A 21949-nucleotide genomic window follows, 5' to 3' on the forward strand; every position below is an offset into this window, starting at 1 on the left:
CTTCCGTCTCGGTGACCTCCGTGATGAATGAAAAAAAAATCCGCCGTGATGGTGCCCCCGGGAGGCCCAAGGGGGTTGGCCCCATGCCCCCCCCCCCCTGGTTCCGCCACTGAACGCATAGTTCCTTAGAGGGTCGGTGATAAGTGAAAAAATGCGACCTTTTGACCTGGCCTGTGACGTCATCGGTTGCGCCTAGGTCAACGAAACTTGGTCACAAGATAGTTCCCTGGTGGCGCTATCGAACGCCGTTTGTATTAAAGTCGGTCGGTAACTTTCCGAGATCTGAGGGGGATTGAAACGTCCCCTCGCTCCAACAGTTGGTAGGGTCCACCAATAGCCCAACGGGGTGCGGGTTACCTACTCCTCCATTGACTTTTGATTTTTACCTAATGGAGAGGTAAAATTGACCTGACTTGACCTGTGGGCCTCTGCTACCGATATCAAAAATCTAAGATAAAAGTTTTGTACATTTTGTGTCACCCTCATCAAGAAGACACTGAAAGCTTCAAGGCAATCGGTCAGGCAATGTAGCTCTTACGACTGACGAGACGGTCATGAGCTGCGCTCAAGTTGTTTCCGTTTTTGCTCTGGGTACTCCGGCACAGCATACATTCAGGCGTTTCTGGCCGTGACATCTAGGGGGAAAATGAATAACTACGATATTCTTGATGCCGGCGGTTATGGCGCAGTTTTTTTCAAATGCGCTACCACCGGCATCGAGAGTGGGAGGCGGGAGCGCTCAAATTTCAAAAGTTGCTCAAAAGTTGAATCGAAATTTGTGACTGGTGTGCGTCTGCAAGGTTTTTAAGGCAATTAGAGTTCAATTCTGTCGAAACTGACATTTTGATTCAAATCTGAGAGTGGGTCAATCCGACCTGACATTGGTGCAAGTTCCTTGCCCCAAGGGCCTATGGCCTAGATTACCGATCCCATTTCAATTTCAATTTCATTTAATTTACAGCATTGGTAAGATTGAGATTGGGCACTGGGTCCAATCTTACCAAATTGAAATGCAGTGAAATTTGAATGCACATTCACGTCATTTGGTAACATTCAGAACTCTCCATCTTCCAAGTTCCAAATTCACTTATTCATTTGCTCAGCTTTGATAACAGTAACCCGGTTTACATAGCATTTTTGACGAGGCTCTAGCTTGTTAATTTGGCGATAATTTCGATGCAGTGGTCTTCAAATATTTAGAGGGGATCATTTTGTAAATTGTTAAAGGAAAAGGGTCACCTTTAACATGGGATTTGAAACTGAGATGGCCATCTTGTAGCCCGTGTCCGAAAACCCCGAGAGTGTCCCACCTTACGGCCGATTTCGGCCTCCATTCGTAGGTATCGGCAATTTTAAAAGAAAATATGCCAGGAATGCGTCCTTATCCCAGGAATGCGTTCTTATCCTGTAATACAGCCACCCGCGGCGAGGCTTTGGTTTTTAACCAATCAGCTCCAATCAGCTCAGCTTAAACCAATCAGCTAATCTGACACAAGCCGACGAGTCTGTCTTCTGAAGGCTGATTGGCTTGAGTGTGATGTCATCGCTATGACATCATACAGAAGGTGCGGTAGAGAGTACAAACAAAGTACCAATATGTTAAATAGTTTGACATACTTTTTTGCGAATTATGCACTTCTGGCACCAGATTTAAAAAGAACATGAAAAATAATAATGTCAAAATGAAAAGCAACGATATCTTCATATTTCACGAAGGTGGCACTTTTCCTTTAAGCACCATTGGCATCTTTTGCAACATCACGGACGGAGATAAGCTTGCAACAAACCCTATGTAAACCGGGTTAAGGCGGCCGCACACTGGGCCATTCGGCGGGCGAGATTCCGCAAAAGCGGAATGTCGCGGGCGACATTCCTACAGCGGCTTTCCGCTTGTTTTCAGCAGTTTACAGGACCATTCGGCGGTGCGATTTTCTACTTAGTATTTTCAGGAACTTTATGTGAAACATTTTATGATAAATATAAACGAATGCAAACTAAATACATTTAAGCAAATACAATATTTGCTTATTTAATGCGATTATGCTATATTTCTGTACAATAAAGTTTTGAATATCTATTAATTTGACATAATTTTTGGAGGAAGTTGCAAAAAAATAAAGCTCGTGATTAATGTAAACAACGGTGTTTGTCGACAAATGCAAGAAACCTAAAGACAATTGTGGAGAGGCACATAGTAACCCATTATTGGAATAACCAATGAAGTGTATAAAAACCATTTAATATGGGGAAAGAAGTGCCGCTACGATTTTTTATCAAGTGAAGTCTATTTCTCGGCTGCTCCATCAATAGTTGGTGAGTTTCAAGTTCCACAATTTCGGGTGTCCGCGGCGTCGCCGCGGAAAAAGCTGAACCGGTCCAGGGTATATTGAATTAGGGGGTATGTCCAAGTTTAGTATGCATGATCTCCAGTTATACAAATTATTGTAATTAAGGATTAATATCTACATTACAATTTTTTTAAATTTAGAGAACGTATATCTCGCTTTTTTCTTTTGATTGGAATAATACGATAATTTTAAATAAAAACTTTGGCCCTAGTTGGAAGCGAAGATTCTGGTATCAAATTCCAGTAGTATATTCGATATGGTGACAAGCTGGCAGGATTCAGAAGTTGCGCATCTGAGTCAATTTCGAATTGTTTGCCTAGCAACGGACATTTTCGGTCAAATTTCGCCTGCTGTTCAGTGCTGCCAGATTTGGAGGATTTCCGCAAATCTGGAGGATTTTTAACTCTATTTGCGGACAAATTTCGCTTTTGGAGGATTTTTGATTCTGGAGGAAAATCTGGAGGATTTGTCGCCCGATTATTATATTCAATTTCAAGGAAAAATATAACACATTCAAGACTAAAAACGCATTTTCCTGCCCAGCGTCACCCTACCCGTTAGGATATATCACGTCCTTTATCACCGTGAGACTGCAGAATGTCTCACTCAGTCTGTAGCTATATGAATCTACGGAGGGTACCAAACTACTGGCGGATCTAAGGGGGACATTTTGGGCAAATGCCCCCGGCCCCCCTGCAGCGCCCGAAATAGACGAAAATTTTCGTTTTTTTTAAGATAAAACGAAAACTCAACAACTTTTATGAGAAAAAGTATCTTTTAAACTGCACAGCAGTGCGAAAAGATTCGAAATCCGATGAGTTTTTAGAATTTGGTGAAACTTTTTTGGGGGTATAGCCCCCCGCAGCGTCCAAGACCGCCTTTCTATATCTACCAATAGGATTTGGAGGAATCTGGAGGATTTTTGTAACTGATATGAAGGATTACAGCCTTCTCCATCTGGCAGCACTGCTGCTGTTCGTGTATTTGGCTGGTACTTGAGTGATTTGGCTAGTTATTAAATATTTTCATCAGATTTTCAGCTTCGTTCCAGTAAGTGTTTTATCTCAAGTTTTCGGTATTTCAATTTCCATTGCGGAGATGCCAGGCTGTGCCGTTCCAGCCTGTCACAATGGTACGGCTGCACGCAAGTTAAATCCCGAGGGCACGAGGTATTTCTCCTTCCCAAAGGACCACAAGCTGGCCCTCCAGTGGTGGCACGCCATCAAGAGGGCTGATTCAGAGCTCGCAGATCATGCCGATCCTCGTGTATGTTCAGCCCATTTCGCTCCATCCGACTTCTCGGAATGTCTGTCCAAGTCTCGCAAGAGAAACCTTCTTCCAGGCGCCATTCCATCAATCATGATTCCGGCATGTTCCTCGATCCAGCCTCCTGCACGCACCAGGGACTTGACTAAGTCCAGGTAATGATTTGAAGTCCTCATTTTACTCAAGAAATTGTACTTATAAATCCTATTGGAACCTGACTTGGTACCTACCTAGGTACCTACCTATTCTTTTAATCCTATGCCTTTTTCTTTGTTGTATTTTAAACTCGTAGTGTAGTGGTAGTGTAGTGTAGTGTAGTGGTTTAATATGAAAGTGCCAAGCTATGTTTTGTGCTCTGGAGTCAGTGTTGGAATGGTTAACTCTTTCTGGTCCTGGTGGTAAAAGGTTCAACTTTGTGTGGGTCCCAAAACTCAAAAGGCTTAATGCTGGACCGTGTTAACCCACCCAGAGAATAAAATGCGAGGACCAGAAACTAGAAAGAGGACACAATGCCAATGATGACCATAGTATTGCATGAACTTGAACTTGAGGCCATATGGGATAAAGTTATGTCTGAAATCAGGGAAGTTACCTAATATCATTATAGTTAGTAGCAACTAGCAATAATGAAAAATGTTCGGCATATATCCATATTGGCTGCTGTTGATTTCATGCATTTATCCGTGAGACTAGGATAGTCAATAGAAGGTAATTTACATTGGCAATGTTTGGTTTCAGAGTCATCGAGTGTCATGGCTGCACAAAGCTGCAGGCAGAGAAGGATGCCCTGGAGGCAGAGAAGACCATCTTGCAAAATGAGAAGAAGGAACTTCAGCAGCAGCTTCTTGCCATCCAAGACAAGCTTCATGACCTGACCCTGGCCAAGGAGGCCTCTCGTTCGGCCATCAAAACTGGACTGTTCACGGAACAGCAGGTGAGCTGGCTTGAAGTTCATTTTTACTCATTTGGAACATGTCTATTTGCTTTTCTCTTGTATATCCTTGTTTTGAGTCATGTCTGTAACAGAAATAACTGCTAAACCTTGTCTCTTGTTGCTCAATGTCAATCATAACCTCCCACTGGCAAGTGTGGCCTGTATACAGGTGGAGTAAAATAGCAGTAATAGATAACTGGTCCCGTAGCTCAGTTGGTGGAGCGTTGGACTCCGCGTGGTGAGAGCACGCGTTCCCGGTTACAACAGTCCGGGTTCGAAGCGCGACGGGCGCTTGACATTTATGGGCCACCTGACAGGTATGGTTGCGGTTGGTGGCAGGCCGTAACCAGACGAAGTCAGCGAGGGGACCGGCCGTGCGCGGCTATGTGCGCACGTTAAACTTTGGACTCTAAATTCTGCCATAGAACTGGAATTGCGCGATCGGAGGGTAGAGGGCAGGGTCACCGCAACAAGCTTCGCTTAGCGGTGGCTCTGTCCTTGTGAATCCTTCCTAGCAAAAGGTTCGGACTAAAATTGAAATAAAAAAAAAAAAAAAAACTGAAGTCTTACCTATAGGTAGCATGTAGAAAATGTTTGTCATGATTGTTAAGTTTTGGAAACAGAGAAAATAAGTGCTTAGTAGAATGCTAAGTGGTGTGTCTATTGTCTAAATCCTTGGACTTTGTGCAACTTAGTACCTAGGTAGTCAAGATACATGGTTCCTGTTTGTTCTGCACAGACATGCACGAGAGCTAGAAATAATACACACCATTTAGTATTAACTATTAACTATGAACCTTAACCTGTGCCGGGTCAGGGGGAGGGGTGTTTGAACACCCCCCCCCTGCGGTTTTTTTTTTGTAAATAGGTCAGGTCATGTCTAGTGACCTCACCTCAGAAAAAGTTGCAATCCTCGTCATAGCTACACCGACCGAACGATCGCCTTGAAACTTTCAGCGATTGATAAGAGTAACAGTATGTACAAAATGTATATCTCGGAATTTTGATATCAGTGACCTAAGGTCAGGTCAATTTTGTGACCTCTCCATTATAAGTCAATGGGAGAAAATTGAAATGCGCCTATTTTGGACGAATGGTGTTCAAAACCCTCAAACATCGGTTCATGGGTAAACATGACACACTGAATCGAAAAAAGCACCTGTGACCCCTCTGTGTGACCCTGAGGTCATCTCAGGTCATGAACGGTCACCAGCAGTTTTTTTTTTGCTATAACTTTTGATAAAGACGCGCTAGAGCGATGAAAACATGTCAGATGTATTCAGCTCGACGATATGGATCGACTGATATGCAACATGACCCTTTTCGGTCAGGTCATGACCTTGACCTGAGGTCAAATTTCAAAATGACCTTTCAAGGTCAACAAATGGCTCATTCGACGCGTCTCAACGAGAGAAACACGATGCTACCATGTCGTGGCACTCTTGAGTCAAAAGTTATTGCCGAAAACAGTTTTCGTCTATTTTTACAGTTTTTGCCCTCTGTAGGCTAAACTGTTTGACCTGAGGTCAAAACTGAGAACAATACTCAGAAGGGTCTGTAAAAGGGCTATCGAATGCGCTTTTCCGCGGCACTGTAGCTCCATTGGTTCCCGAGTTAGCCGTTGGCAAATTGTTGAAATTGCCTACATTTGACCTTTGATGACCTCTGGCGACCTCACCTTTGACCTGACCCAAAAAATGACCTTAGTGTTTCCGTCATATTTTTTACGCTCTATCGAATGCCGCTTACCGCGTGTCGCTACATGGCCCAGGAGCTGAGTTAGACGGGGGGGGGGGTGTTCAGACACCCCCCCCCGGCCCGACGCGGAAGTCGTGGAGCACCGGCCCGGCGCGGGTTAATGACATTGTCATTGTTATTGTTGTTTTTTACCGTCCAATTATAATCCTTTATCTGCTTAGCATGCACCTAGCCTAGGCACTTAGACAACCAAACCATCTTTGTAAGCTTATAAAAATGTCAATTACAGGAGATCACATTCAGTCATTTTTTCACAGGGGGAACATCTCATCACTGGGACGAGACCTTGTCCATGGACAGAGGACTCGTTACATGAGGCACTGCGGCACCGCGTCAACCTGTCCCGCCGACAGTATGAGTGGCTCCGCGGCAATGGCTACCCGCTGCCAGCACTGTCAACCCTGCAGCGCTACCTGGCCACCTTTGTCCTGCAGCCGGACAGCTCTGCCACACAGCTGGAGCTGTTGGCCAAGATGGTGCAAAACCTGACACGACAGGAACGCCAGTGCGTCGTGATGTATGATGAAATGGACATTCGGAAAGTGGCCTGCTATGATCAGCAACTGGATCAGGTCCTGGGACCGCACCGGCGCCTGCAACAGTTCCTGGTAGCGGGCATCTTCTCCAAGTGGCAGGTGCCAGTGCTGTTCCAGTTTGACTCTGCAGTCACTGTCGCCACGCTCCTCAGCCTCATCCAGGGCATCGAGGCTGCAGGTGCTGAAGTCGTGGCCACTGTGAGCGACATGGGTGGCTCAAACCTCGGAGTCTGGAAGGCTCTGGGTGTCTCACATGATGGACGCTCCTGGTTCCTGAACCCTGGAGACTCCAACAGGTGAGCATATGTATTTTCATGGATCTAAGCTGTTACATGCAAGATGCTTACTAAATACTAAGTTTGCAGATTGGGGGGGGGGGGGGGGGTGAGCTTAGGTTCTTTGGTTCTGCCTCCTGGCTGCTATACGTGCTGCGATCATTGCTATGTTCAAAGGGCTTTGCCTTCTGACTAGTGGTTTTGTGCCTTGCACTGTCACACTGTTTGAGACTGTTGTCAACGCTTTGGAATCAGCCATTTTGGTGTCAATGTTGTTAAGTGGATTCATTTTAATGACAGTTTTTGTTACAATAAGTGTCAGATCTTAGTTATCTTGTATGCACCTATCCCCCCCCCCCCCCCCCCACATATATGTATATGTGTCACTTCTGTTTTTATGAGCAATTATCTCTGCAAGACTTTATTATGCATGATTGTTTTGCAGAGCTAGTGAAGGAAAGTTTGTTTCTTTAATGTACACCGATTGCACTGCGTTTATATAGAAGTTAAAGTAAGTATCGACTGGATTATGCGATACACGCATGACGCGCCTGCTATTTGTCGTGTATGCTTTAAACCTTGTTGCCTTGCAGTTCACTAATGATGCATGGTTTTCATGTTTTCAGGAGGGTGTGGGTCCTGGCAGACCCTCCACACATCATGAAGAGGGTGCGTAACAACCTCCTGGACCACGGCATCCGCACCAGCCAAGGAGGTCTCCTCGACAAGGCCCTGATGGAGGAGATGGTGGCCATCAACGGCGCATCGGCCGAGTACCGCGTCGCCCACAAGGTGCATCTGGCAACCCATGTTCAGGTGAGAAAATCTACACTACAATGTGTGACCTGAGATCAAATATTCAGTCGGCATGGCCAAGATGCTTTTTCATAAAGTTAGTCAGACGTTTTTGAATGAATAGATTTCTGAGATCATAAGCCTCGATAAGCAGTGCTTGTGCGCAGATCATGACCACCCGATCGGAAAATTTCGTGTCAACGGCACAATTTACAGTCGAATATTGGAGCTGAACGCGGCCCACCCCGCTCACCGACTTTATCTGGCCTGTAACGCGACCACTGCCACTGACCACAGGTCATATTACCAATTAGAAACAAATGTGAGCGCCCGTAGTGACTCGAACCCGGCTCTCAACGCCAGGGCGGTGTTTCACGGCCGCTACTAGCACGCTTGAGTTACCATGTAGACATCAACAAACTCTGCATCAGTTCAGAGGTAAACGTGACACACTGAATCGGGAACTTGCACCTAATACCTATGACCCCTCTGAATGCTCCTGAGGTCATCTCAGGTCATGAAAGGTCACCAGCAGTTTTTCGACAATAACTTTTGATAAAGACGTGCTAGAGCGGTCAAAAACGTCAGATGTGTTCAGCTCGACGATACGGATCGACTGATATGCAACGTGAACTTTTCCGGTCAGGTCATGCCGTTAACCTGAGGTCAACTTTTCAAAATGACCTTTCAAGGTCAACTGTTCATTCGACCCGTCTCGACGAGGGGAACACGATGCTGGCAAAAGAAATGTCTGACTCTCTGGAGTCAAAAGTTTTACCGAAAAACTTTGTTCGTGAAAACGTCTATATTTAGAGTTTTTGCCCTCTTTAGGCTAAACCGTTGACCTGAGGTCAAATCTGAGGACATGGCGGCGAAAGAACGTTGAACGAGCTTTCGAATGCGCTTTTCCGCGGCGCTATAGCTCTGTTGGTTCCCGAGTTAGCCGTCTAGTGTTTCGAAAATTGTTGAATTAGACAATTTGACCTTTGATGACCTCTAGTGACCTGACCTTAAAAATGACCGAGCATTTTGGCCAATATTTTTGACGCTCCTTCGATTGCCGCTTACTGCGTGTCGCTACGTGGCCCAGGAGCCCAGTTAGATGGGGGGGGGGGCGTGACCCCCCGAGCATGACACGGAAAAGTCAGGCCACCAACACGGCGCGGGCTAATTTAATTGAATTATTTCTGGTGGATGAGTAGATATGTGAAGTCAGAATGTCTAAAACATCTAATAAAAGCCGTTTTACGCAATAGTTCAATTTCGTCGTTTCATTTTCACCTAAAATAATGATGAAGGAATGATTGGCATAAACTTTTTTTTTTGCAGGTGAAGAACATGGCCCGACAGAAGGTGCGCCCGGCCATGGAGCTGCTGAGCGCCACCGTCGCTCTGGCCATCGAGCGTCACCTCGGACGGCGGGAGGAGGTGCGTGCACTGCGCGTCCTGGACTCGGGCATGGATGTCCTGAACGCCATCCACCCCAAGGACGTCAAGCCCCTGCGGCGAGGCTACAGCGGCACCACTGAGCAGGAGTCCGCCTTGACTGCGCTGGAGAAGGAGGCCCGGGAACTGCGAGTGTGTCCGCGGAAGGATGCCCTCCTCCCCTTCCAGAAGGGGATCATCCTCTCCGTGTCCTCAGTCCGTGGCCTGCTCCAGGACCTGAAGGCCAAGTTCGGAGAGCAGACCTATCTTCTAACGCGCCGGCTGAGTCAGGACAGACTCGAGGGATTCTTCGGAATGGTGCGCAGCGGCGGCGGGTCGAACCTCAACCCGACGCCGACCGAAGTACGCTCCAGGCTGCGCCTCCTCACGCTGCTGTTCGCCATCCAGCGCGGAGTACGACCGCTGAGCGGCGCCGGTCCGACTGCGCCTGCCCCGGCGGTGCCTAGCAGCGGAGAGGAGGCGGACGACCGGGACCCCGACTGGCTGGCGCAGCTGGCGCCACTAGAGCAGGAGCTGAGTCAGTCTGCCCTGGATGACGAGATGGCCGCCGACCTGCGGGAGTTCGCTCCGAGCCAACACCAGCCGGAAGCCGATGACAACCTCGAAGCGGAACTGGCCGAAATGGAGGAGCTGCTCAGGTCGGTTCCCGCGCCAGCCGCCGCACCGCCCGCCTCCGGAGCAGTCACCGGCGCCAGAGATCTGGAGACGGGCGTGTCGGCCAGAGATAGCGCTAAGGTATACGTCGCAGGCTACGTGTCGCGGAAGCGGTCGGCCGAAGACGGAGCGGCAGCGGCGTCCTCCGGCGCTGAACAGGACGAGCCGATGGGAGCCCTGTGGACGCGGCTGAAAAGCTTGGGCGGGCTGACCGTGCCCACGGCTGACTTCATGGACGTCTTTGACCAGATGGACGCCGCCTTCTCTGTGCACCACTGTATGGAGCCGGACGGTCTCAGCCGAAGGCCCGGAGTGGTTCGCGACTTCGAGGCGGTTCTGGAGTCCAAGTTCCGGTACGCGACGTCGCCTCAAGTCCGCCGGGTCTTCGCGCGCGTGCGGACTTTCATAGAGCTGCAGAGGCTGAACACTAAGCACCGAGCCCGAGTGAGCTCGGACGCGCAACGGGAGGGAAGGAAGCGTCGCCAGTATGTGCCGTCCTAAGGGCGTGGACTTGCGGGAGATGGTGAGCGTCATTGTGTGAGTGCGATGACTGTGATCGTCTGTTTAATAGAACGTATTGTTTGGTTCATGGCGCTACTTGATGTCACGTCGGGCTGTTAACGTTTCTGGTGTGGAATTTCACATCTTATTCTTGTGGTAAAGGTTTCCTGAAGCATGTGTTGCTAAAGGCTGTATTTGCTACTGCCAATGATCTCGGACGTGTCCGTTAGCTCTAATGAGTGCCAATGCGTGTTGCTCCTGCTGTAGCATTTGTCTTAGCGATGTCATTTGTCTTCTTCTTTGCTAAATGCACTCATTGATTCGACATCATCGCCCACTTATAGATGCACCTATATATGTGGGTGTCCTCGATCCTTCGTGATGATAAATGTACCTAAGTGTAAATGAATGGGTGTCCTCGGCCGTTAATGATTGTGCGAATGTGCAAATGAGGAAAATATCACAGAGTTCCCGACCCCGTGATTTTGGATTATGGTTTATGAGCGACATATCGCGTTTCTTGAGTATCCTATGGCATCTAACCGGAGAGGTGCCGATATCGTGGTTGACGGTTCAGGTCTGAAGATGGGGGACGTTTTGAGCGTGTGTATGCCGTTTATGACACTGATTCAGGATCAAGAGGAGGCAAAATGTTTTCACGGGCATAAAAACGTGCTGATACTTATCGGAGGTGTCCATGCAAATTGAAAACCCATATCGTTTGAGGGACCTAACTAGTAGTTTGAGCTACGATTCCGGCACAGTTTGAGAATCCATTGTTATTTTGTGAAGTCAATGCATAATGTTTTAAAGCTACATACCTTTGTGACCATGTTAAGGTGTATGCCGGGCGCCAAAAAGCTACCTAAGCGAAACATTGATTGGTGACCTGTAGTACATTAAATGTTGTAGTTATAATAAAAGAGAAAATTGATAGGGATAGTCGTCAATCTAACACGGAGGTAACAACATAAGGGTTGTCACCAATGCCGAACATTTGGCGTTTCTAGGTTCCATAGAAGTTAATCCTCTAGTGGGGGTGATCGTCAGCTCCACCCGTTGTGAATTCGCGTTTTACAGGATGTCGTAGGCGGGCGCACAAAATATTAATTGAACCCGTTCTAGAGATGAACCATTCGAAAGCAGGATATATAACTTTTAGGGCTGCGGAGTCGGAGTCGGTAGGAGTCGACAGCTATGGCCGGAGTCGGAGTCGATTTTGGAAACTGGAGCTGGAGTCGGAGTCGCTAGTCACCAAAAATCTAGCGACTCCACAGACCGGGCAGGGCTGTAAAGTCGGTCGGAGTCAGAGGTGGAGATCTCGGGGGGGGGGGGTCAGGACCCCCCTGAAAACGACTTACTGCTATGTAAGTCAATGGTACTGCATCCAGCCCGCCTCCATCTGCCCGGCCTGGCCCCCCCCCCCCTGACATTTTGACAGATCTCCACCCCTGGTCGGAGTCGACAGTTCTGTCCGGAGTTGGAATTAGAGTCGGAGCTGGTTTTTGAAAGCCGGAGTCGGAGTCGGAGTCACTGAAAATCCATAGACTTCGTAGCAGGGCTGCAGAGTCGGAGTCGGAGTCGGAGTCGGAGTCGGTCGGAGTCGACAGTTGTGACCGGAGTCGGAGTCGGAGTCGGAGTCGATTTTAGAAACCCGAGCCGGAATCGGAGTCGGAGTCACCGAAAATCTGTCGACTCCGCAGCCCTGCTAGGTCTGCGGAGTCGGAGTCGGGAGTTGGAGTCGGTCGGAGTCGACAATTCTGCCCGGAGTCGGAGTCGGAGTCGGAGCTGGTTTTTGAAAGCCGGAGTCGGAGTCGGAGTCGGAGTCGCCGAAAATCCATCGACTCCGCAGCCCTGCTTCGTAGCCCTTATTTCGTTTGCCTCCCATTTCTCAAATATTTCGTTTGCCTGCGTTTCTCCCACCCATTACATACACAAAAACATTGATCGCGCTGGGATTCGAACCCGCTGCTGAGGCATATGCCTATTTTCAAAGGCTTGGGAACATCATTTCCTCGCATGCAATCGAAAAGTAGTCCACAGACAAAACATTGAGCTACTTATGAACTTTTCAAAAGTGCAATACAGTTAGTTATTTCGTACAAGATGACAAATAAATTGAGCGTAGTAGATCAGAATTCTGCCATTGACTCAATGTAAAACATGGTTACCTTCTGTCTCTTGGGAACACGATTTAGCAGTCCCAAATCAAAAAACACTTCCAAAAGGCGTATTTACAAATTGCAACCGAGCTCCGCCGTAGGGTATTTTATTTCCGCCGTAGTGTATTTCACTTGGGGGATTTTCTACTATACATCTGCCTGAGCTTAGGGTAATTACAATTTGTCGGCGACGTTCGAAAATGATGCACCTTTTTTCGCAGTATAGGATATCGCATGTGCCTATTTCTGCCTTTTTGGGTGCGCTTTATCGGTTTTTCGTGAGTAACTCGCGTAAAAACCGTCCGATCGCGACGAAACTTTCAATACCCCCGATTTTATCAATTTTACACCTACCCTGAAAATTTCATGACCCTGACCCAAATGACCTTTGACCTGTAACCTATTTCTCGAGACCATGTTTGGCCCGAATCGCGATTCGGCGTATGTCGGCTCGCATTAGCCGCGCGGTTGCAGTTTTCACGTGGTTTCAAGCGTTGAAACATGTGATATGATGCTGGTCCCATGCATTAGGGTGGGTGTCAAGGTCACCTGAAGGTCAGGTCAGCTCAATGACCTTTGATGACCTCGGTTCACTTTTTCGAGTTTTACATGTTTCTAGGCTAGTTTTTGGAGCTGATTTCGAATTTAGCAACCATTTGAACATCACAGCAGGTGTAACGAAATTATCCAGACACCTTTCTTCCCGCTGTAAAAGCAAAACAATCTGGTACTTTTTCTTTTAACTGAGCTTGTAGCCACCTTTCATAAAAACACAATTTACTCACCTCGTTGGTTTCTGCATATCTTTGGAGTGGTTTCAAAGGACAGTCAGAGAGGAAATGAGGAACCCACACAGTGGCGAATGTTCTGGAGCATTTCAGCCAATGGATTCTCCAGCACACTGGCTTTGATGCGGACCAACGCCGTCTAAACCTGTGCCTGCGGTTGAGCAGTGCTTATGGCGGGTGGCGCTTCATACACCTCCTGCAGCCTGCTGAACAAGAGCCCACAGGTTTTCGATTGAATTGGGATCGCGACTTTTTCCAAGTCATAAGCGTTAGCCCAGAATGATTGAAGGTTCTATCGGCATCACTTCCCGTTCTTTTAGGGACTTTTAAGTAGCGCGCCGCCACGCATGAAGACAGCGTGGCTTGAATCAGGCATCAGTGCGCGTTCAGAAACCGTGCCCTCCTATGCCGTCTGGTTGAGCGCCTCCAATCATGCTCCACCACCTTCCCTGGAAAAGCTCCACCCTTGCCTATGGGGCAAAATATAAGGGACAAAAACACAAAACAAGACAGATAAAAACAAAGCAAAATTAACTCATTACCTAATGAAATTCAGGCTGGAGCAAAAACATAGGTTATAGCCAATAGGTTATGTCAAATTAGAATGAAAGATTAAAATCAACCTGACCAGGCCTTACGGTCCGACCGGGTCCTGACCACCTTACTTCGCCTAACTTGACCCAGTTCAACCTAGCCTACCACAACACCTGCAGAGTGCAGAGGTACACTCGAGGGCAGGTTGATGTTCCAACACTCCCTACCTATCGGGCTCCCATGGCTCAGCACTGGCTGCTGCCAGTGTTGCCTGCCCTCAGCACTGCTCAGCACTGCCTGCCAGTGCCAGTGCTGCCACATGCTGCCACTGGCAGCAGCCAGTGCTGAGCCATGGGAGCCCGATGGGTAGGGAGTGGTGGAACATCAATCTGCCCCCGAGTGTACCTTCCTGGAAAAATGACGCCCAGGGAGATGACTGTCCAACTTATTGAAATACTACCATGATTGCTTGTCAAAATGTGTGTCATCATGCTCTTGTTTGACAAGTGATGTATAATAAATGTGATATTCAATAATTACTCCTGACTGTTGACTGTTGAGTTATCAAAATATTCAAATAATCAGGGTACAATCCTGTGCATAGTGCACACTAATCATGTTGTTTTTGTGTAGGCCCTCTGCACATTGTTGTGTGCACTGCTATGTGCACCTAAGTAAAAAAGTGACTGGTGGTACATGACAAAAGGTTGAGCAACTGTGAAGTTCATGCTCTTGGTCTTGCTGGTGCCAAATGTCTATAGCTAGGACCAGTGAGGGTTGTAGACATGCTACATACATTGTGCATTGAAGATAGGTATTAGCACAAAGTTCATCCGTAATTACTATGCTTAACACCTAATGGAAGAAGCGACATAAATGCCCAGATGATAAAGCTCTCTGGTCAACATCACACAAATTTATTGACATACTTTGCAGGTACATATTTACATTCATGGCAAATACTTTCGATTTGATTCAGAAACTAGTTGCTAGTAAGCTTGCATTTTTGTAGGCACAACAACGACCATATATTAAATCATAAAAAACCTTCTCATGGCAATCATCAATACCTTTCTACCGAACAAGTACCTTATACCTAGCTTCCATGCAATGATTCTAAAATTTGTCCGCAATCCATCTATGGGCCTGTTCCAGCGCCTCCAGTAGAAATTCTTGACTGGAGGCTCTACCAGAGGTTTTACTGGAGGCGCTGGAACGCAATCTGGAGAATTCTGGAGATTGGCATCACATATACCAAAAGAATGACGATTGCTCTCTCTTGAAACGCAAAATTTGTTTTCAATTTTATTAAGAAAGATTAACAAAATTATAGCAATGTAATTTTATTTGCATTCAAGTTGTAAAATAATCAGTCAAAAGTCCTTTGTTTACATTCATGATTGTCACATGTGCGCCATAATTGTAGACCAGAGCCTCCAGAGAAATTTGGACCTCTCAACTCTCTGGAGGCTACTGGAGGTTTCTGGAGCTTTGGCGAGAGCTTTCTGGAGCTTTCTGGAGGCGCTGGAACGCTCTCTGGAGGATTCTAGAGCTTTCTGGAGCTTTCTGGAGGTTTCTGGAGGCGCTGGAACAGGCCCTATATATCTCAACTGACACAATGAATTTCAAATACCCTAACAAAACCTATAACTGTACATAAGAAGAATGCAATACTACAAGAATTTTGAATTTCTGAAGTTATTCTCACATGCTGAATGTTGAAACTCTACTTTTGTCGTCCATTTCCATGTTTGATTGAGCCATCATATAGATCTGTTTCCGTTCTACAGTCACAAGCTTTCCCACAAATCTTGAATTTTTACACATCATCTTGAACCATGCTCCAGTCTTTCCAACAAAGCAATTTTGATTTGTTGCAACAGCTTCAGATCATGATATGCTTGAGGTTTGTTACGTACCATTTCAATTTGTCAGACAAATCTCAACAAAATGTGTATCAATTCCCAAGCTAAGTAATTGATCATATCAGTATTTGCAGTTTCCACACAATGTTTCATAATACTATTCTATGTTTATATAAAGAAACTCAAATAATCCACAAATTGTTATTGAAACACTCCCACCTCAAGAATTCACAGCAATAACAGTACAAGTTCAGAAGCAAACAAACATTGCGCCACATTTCGTATGAAACGCGCCATCGCCCTGAAGTTTCTACCACAGACGGTAGTTCAACCGCAGCCGTAGTGCGAAAACCCCTGCCCACCTTACCCCACGGCGGAGCTCGGTTGCAATTTGTAAATACGCTTCCAAAAGCGACAAAAGAACATGAAATTTCCAACAAGATAGGATCTCGACTTTCCCAGTTTCTGTCAAGAATTTTCCAGTAAACCGTCCTAAAAATCACCAATTTATCATTGCAGTCTATGGACCTAGTATGCTTTGTATCCCAAGACTAGCTCGGGCTGCCATATCTGTTGGGAGGGGGCCGAACCGGTCCAGCTTTTTCCGCAACTCCGCGGCTGTTCGCGCGCATGCGCACTCTACCCGCGGACAGCTAGCTGGCAGCGGTCGGCTGATAATTTTGTCGTTTCGGCAGCTGATTCGGCGTCCACGAAAGCGTAATGTCGCCCAAGGCCCTATATACCAGGTAGGGTCGTCCGGCGATTCTACCTTTTCGTGACGTCAGCTCGTGACGTCATTTGGAGTCAAGTCTCGAAGCCCCGTTCAATCCCCATGTAAATGAGCGATTTTCGAAGCACTGTAGAATGAAGTCTGCACAAGATATATCAAACCTAAGTATCTTATCTGAAAGAGCAGACAATTTTCTGCAAGTTATCTATTACGTGTTTTTCGCTAAATCTTTTGCTTTTTTCACAAAAGCGTAAAATGTCCCCCCATGTCTCCGCAGCCTCCCTGCCGCCGGCCGCCGCGCGGTCGCGGTAGTGTAGTGGTTAGCGTGCCCGCGCAGTATTCCAAAGGTCCCGAGTTCGAATCTATGCGGTGCGGAACTTTAATTGCAATTCCAAGCTGAATATACGCACATCCATAATAAATTATTATTCGTATAGCTTAACTGTCACCAAGCTATCCATATAAATTGACTTCACCCAAAATATCGGCAAGATTCTATTAAAATATAAATTCAAATATGGCGGCTTGGACTGCCGCGTGCGTTAGGCTCCGCCCATAGCTCCGCCCACATGCGTGACGTCATTCGTGTTAGTGGACACGCAGAGAGATAGGGGACGACATGGGCCTGATGTCGCCACGGAATTGCGTTTTTGCGGAATGTCGCCCGCCGAATGGCCTAGTGTGCGGCCGCCTTTAGTGTGTAAACTCCGGCCAGTGCTGCCAAATCCTATCTACGGCATGGGTAAGATTGGGCCCAGGGCCCAGAATGTGGTCAGCAATCTATTCCTAGGGACCATATTCATGACAATCTAAGTTGAAATGGTTGCTGATGCCTCACTCTCTGACAGAAAGGTTGAAAGTTTTGGTTTTGGTTTGGGCTTGGGGTACCGTCTTATTTTCCAGCACTTCTTGGATATCAGTAACACTACATTGTATGCTGCTGTTTTTTAAGTTTTTTAAGATTTATTAGAATTGTTGAGTTGTCGAGATGCGAGGAAAACATCATATATTGAATTGCTATAACTTTTCACAATGCGGAGGAAATAAATGCCCCAAGTGCACCATATTTGATCTGGGGAGATGGTAAGAAGGAAGGAGTGGCTGTACCAACTATGGCGAGCCAGACAGAAGATAATGGTCGAAAAAGCAAGGACGACAGCTGGCACACTCCTTCCTGTATGTATCCACTCACAGTACCCCAGACCATGCCTGGACAAACCCAAAACCCAGGGGCTCTCAAGGGGTGCCGATGCTAAGGCGATACCCCGAAGACATCATCACATCTGCCAGTGCCAGGATTTTTCAAGACTCTTCATCTTGGGCAATGGTAGCTTTTTGTACTGTGGAGAGCAGTACAAAAAGGAGCATGACTTGTGATTTGATTTCCTCTGATAATTATAACCTTCCCACTGAAACAAATGAGCTGTCTAACCTCTATGAGTCTAGCCACAGACTTCTCTATATATAGAGAAGTCTGTGGGTCTAGCCCATAGAAACAACTGAACCAGTTATCCACATATCTTTGCAGTATAATTGTATTTAGTAATTTTATTTAGAAAAAAGATACATATTGTACAGCTTGTTAATTTTTATCAGCTGCGTGTCTGGTGTCATGGTTTGATGCTGTGTTCACTGTTCATCTACTTCTTACAGACAAAATTAGCATCTACCTACTCAGAATGGAGATACTATCTTGGGACCACTGGAAGAGTGAGCTGAAAGAGTTTGTGGATGGTTTCATCACATCAGAGGGTCTCCAAGCACAGACTGTGGTGGATGTGGCTCAGAAACGGCACCTACCTGGGAAATGGGACCTGAGTCTGATGTTTGTGCCATTTGTTGGGTCTCCACAGATATCTGAAGATGATCTGGACCAGGTAGGATAAGAACTGCTTAAGAGTTGGTGTTCCACTGGGTTGTTTTGGACTTATTTTAACAGATGCAACTTTCAGCTTTTTGATGTATGAATGATGTATGTTGATGTGAAGAATGTTCTTGATGTAGTGGTATGTTCAGTACCATTGATTGTTTTTATAATCTCTTAGTTATCTGTTTATTTGGATATTTTCATGTCAACTAAAACAATGGGCATTCACTTTTTCTCATTATTTATTTCAGCTATGTGAGCTTCTACCCAAGGTATCCAGAGACTGGAGATACCAAATAGAATCGGCTGAGAGGGAGTCCAAAAGGATCATGCTGACCATGGCAAGGCTTGGTGTGTCCATTGGAGCAATTCAGACTGTTGCCATGCTTCCATCAGATAAAAGAAGAAGACAGGTCTGTGCTTACACATTTTCCTTCAATTTTGATGATATCTGTATTCATGAATTTGTTCACCGCTTTCATTCTCCCTCATGTGTATGCTTGTTTCATATTTGTTGTCACTGAGTGTTATGATGGCAGCAGTTTGATAAGTTATCATTTTAAGATATCATGTGTTGCTGGAAAGTGATAAGATCTATTAGTTTTGGTGTTAGATACTTATATGAGACATTCACTACAATATGTCACTCTGCCTTGTCAGAACCTAGATATCACATTCGTCACATTCACTATAACTCTACCCCTTCTCTTTCTCCCTCTCCCCCTCTCCCCACAGCCGGTCACGTTGCATCTGGACCTGAATCTGCCCCCGGGCGGCCCGGACGTCACCCTCACAGCCGAGCGACAGCTGATCGCGCGTGACGTCACCGACCGACTGCTGCGCTGGGCGGGATATGACGTCACCCACTCGGACGGCGACTGTCCGCCGGCCTCCGACGGTGCTCCTCTAGTTTGTGTGACGGCCCACCCGCGGCTGCCGTTGTCCGGAGAGAGGGGTGATGGTGACGGGAGTGGCGTACAGACGGAGAGAGGGGAGGAGAAGAGGAGAGCGGCGCGGCTGGTGGTGGAGCCGGTGGTCAGCGCGGAGACGGGCAGGAAGGAGCTAGAGCTGACTGCCGCCGAGCTGCGCAGGTGAGACGGGGAACAGAGCCGGCGGCGCTCTGCCAGGCAGTGGGGACCCTTGTGGGGACAAATGGTGACCTGACCAATTACGTCCTGGGAGGTTTCCTACCGATATCCAACGTTGGTGTTAGTGTTGATTGTGCTGACTGTATGGATTTTTGGTATCATGAATGACCTCTAAGTTGAAGCCAAAATTACACAAGAGTTGATTTTCTTTATGGAGCAGTGTGGTGTGGCTATTGAAATGTCCGTGTGCGTGGCGCCTCTCCTAACCACTGTTTCTCCCTCACCCGCCAGACGGCGTTGCGCGGCGCTGCTGTCGGCCGGCCGGAGCCGGGAGCGGGGCTGCTCGCCGGAGCGCGCCGCCCGGCTAGCCGCCGCCTCTGTGGCCCACCAGCTGCTCCAGGTGTCCGTGGGCTCTCCGTGCCGGGTGGCCACCGGTCCGGTCTGTGGCGAGCGACCAGCCGACGGAGCCCTGTTCGCGCTCTATAACGGCGCTCGGCTGCGCGCGCTGCTGGCAGGCTTTGAGGAGCGCGTGGCGGCCGGCGAGTACCCGCCGCTGCCCCCGGTGGCGCAGCTCGGACACAAGTTCAGCGCTCTCAGCACGGAGGTGAGGCGCTGGGAGACGGCCCTACTGGTCCTCCTCAGTAGACGGGGTGAGATGGAAGCATTGTCTCTTTACTGTGTGACCGTGAGAGCCCGCTGAGATGCTCGAAACCCGAGACTCAACTCTTGACAGACTTCGCTGCTAGTTTGTACTTACTACTTACCTTGGTCTTTTGCTGTCTTATCTAAAGTTAATGCCTAGCATTTGGTGACTCACTGCACTGCTTGCCTCCTGTTGTTCTCTCCTGAAGCCCCCTTCCCTCTACTAGGATGTATGACAGCGGTGACGCCGTTATCTGCCACCTCCCCCCCCCCCCCACACTAACCTCCCTTCTCCTTCCCCAGGACGAGTGGGAGCTGGTGTGGCGCCACCTACTGCCGTTCCCCGGCCTCGTCCAGGCGTGTGCCGAGGCGTCGCTGGCCGGCCGACCGGCCCTGCATCGCCTCTGCTCTGGTCTGGAGGCTCTCAGTCACACCTTCAGTCGCTACTACAGTCGTACCCACGTTCTTACGGTGAGCGGCGGAGGCAGACGAGAGAGAACTCGGCGCCGTCGGTATGTGATGTCCGAATGTCGTGTTTTAGCGTTGTCATTGAGAATCTTGCTAGAAGCTAACTGATCGTTACACAAATTAGTTGTATTGTGTCAAATTTGTTGGCATAAATATGCTCTAACTCATTTTTGAATTATCAAAACGTTGGCATTCGCACAAATGCCACGAATGTCACTAGTGTCCTATGCTACCTGGGATCCGAGCTTCGTTCACATATCGATTTTCTCTCCCCCAGCCGCCTCTGGAGCACCTGATGGACACGCTGCACGTGCGCATCCACCTGCTGAAGGCGGCGCAGATCGTCTTCGACACCTACTTCGAGCTACTGGGCTACGAGCCCCTGGAGCGGATGTAGATGAGGTCACCTCTCAGAGTCAAGATGCCGTGGTGGCAGGCAGCACCACGCGTTGATGTAGCGGCAGAAGAATCGTTTCACGGGACCAAGCGGCTGTGGTGAGTTGTGATATGATTTGTTATCAGGGATGTGGTTTCTAGAGTTCACGTTTTCTTGTTGGTACGTTTAGTGTTCATAATCAGGATGGTTTTGAATTTGTTACCTTTTTGATCTCCGTACTCGTTCATCGCGGTTCATGCTGCCTTCGAACGAGTTGACGGAAGCCAGGTATGCATTATCAATGCATTTTTGTTGCGTTTGCACCTACATTTCATTCTTAGACTGGATGTGGGCACGTTTGCTCAAACCGTTACGATCATTAATCTAGTCCGGAAGAGGCGTCTCACCGTGGGTTTTGTGTCAGGTTTACTCAGATCTTCACCACGCTCAGCGTTTCGCCAAAGGCGAGGTGGCGCAAGTGCATTATCGGAATGTGCGACTAGAAGTGCGGATATGCGTTGGTACCGCGGGATGGACAAGGATCTGCGTTTCAGTTGTGGGTTTGCGGTGCTGGTGACCGCAGCAAGTCTGGTTTGTTTCAACGTGTTATTATGGCAAGTGCAGCTGATGCTGGCGCCTGTTTCCGTCACTTTTTTACTCGTGTGAACTGAGTGTTACGGAGTACAGAATTTGTGTGATTCTGCAATACAGAGTCGTTATGTATATGCTTCGTGTTCATTAAACGTATCTTTTGAAAATCGGAAAGGATTGGTTACATGCCCGAAGTCGCAGGTCTTGCAAATACCTGAGCGAGTAATTTGCATTACAGACGGATTCGGGATTTCGTATTGAGCGTCGGGCGGAAGTGCGCTTGTAATGGGCAGTCATTTCTCTTGCAGATTAAAGTGGAGTGTTT

At 47.6% G+C, this 21949-nt stretch overlaps 1 protein-coding gene across 13 annotated transcripts; it reads left to right on the top strand.

Annotated features, from left to right (window-relative positions):
* Positions 1-777: 777 nt before the first annotated feature.
* Positions 778-21756, top strand: LOC122392514. Of its 13 annotated transcripts, none has more exons than XM_043387450.1 (7): positions 778-800; positions 18246-18469; positions 18711-18872; positions 19195-19550; positions 19839-20151; positions 20493-20660; positions 20935-21756. In XM_043387450.1, the coding sequence occupies exons 2-7, from the start codon at positions 18272-18274 to the stop codon at positions 21052-21054; spliced, it is 1317 nt and encodes a 438-aa protein (XP_043243385.1). In that variant the 5' UTR covers positions 778-800; positions 18246-18271; the 3' UTR covers positions 21055-21756. The 13 variants fall into 13 exon arrangements, with proteins under 13 accessions (XP_043243385.1, XP_043243383.1, XP_043243378.1 ...); XM_043387448.1 differs by lacking the exon at positions 778-800 and adding an exon at positions 846-886; XM_043387443.1 differs by lacking the exon at positions 778-800 and adding an exon at positions 2098-2313.
* The last annotated feature ends 193 nt before the right edge of the window (positions 21757-21949 follow it).

Source organism: Amphibalanus amphitrite, unplaced genomic scaffold (genome assembly GCF_019059575.1).
Source record: "Amphibalanus amphitrite isolate SeventyFive unplaced genomic scaffold, NRLGWU_Aamphi_draft 000489F_arrow, whole genome shotgun sequence".
Lineage (NCBI taxonomy): Eukaryota > Metazoa > Arthropoda > Thecostraca > Balanomorpha > Balanidae > Amphibalanus > Amphibalanus amphitrite.

Excerpts from the sequence above, each read along its gene's own strand:
- LOC122392514 (XM_043387453.1), top strand. The coding sequence starts at position 17,422 with ATGCCTCACTCTCTGACAGAAAGGTTGAAAGTTTTGGTTTTGGTTTGG. Across the intron at positions 19,551-19,838 it reads ACTGCCGCCGAGCTGCGCAG|ACGGCGTTGCGCGGCGCTGC; the intron begins GTGAGACGGGGA and ends CTCACCCGCCAG. Across the intron at positions 20,661-20,934 it reads GTCGTACCCACGTTCTTACG|CCGCCTCTGGAGCACCTGAT; the intron begins GTGAGCGGCGGA and ends TCTCTCCCCCAG.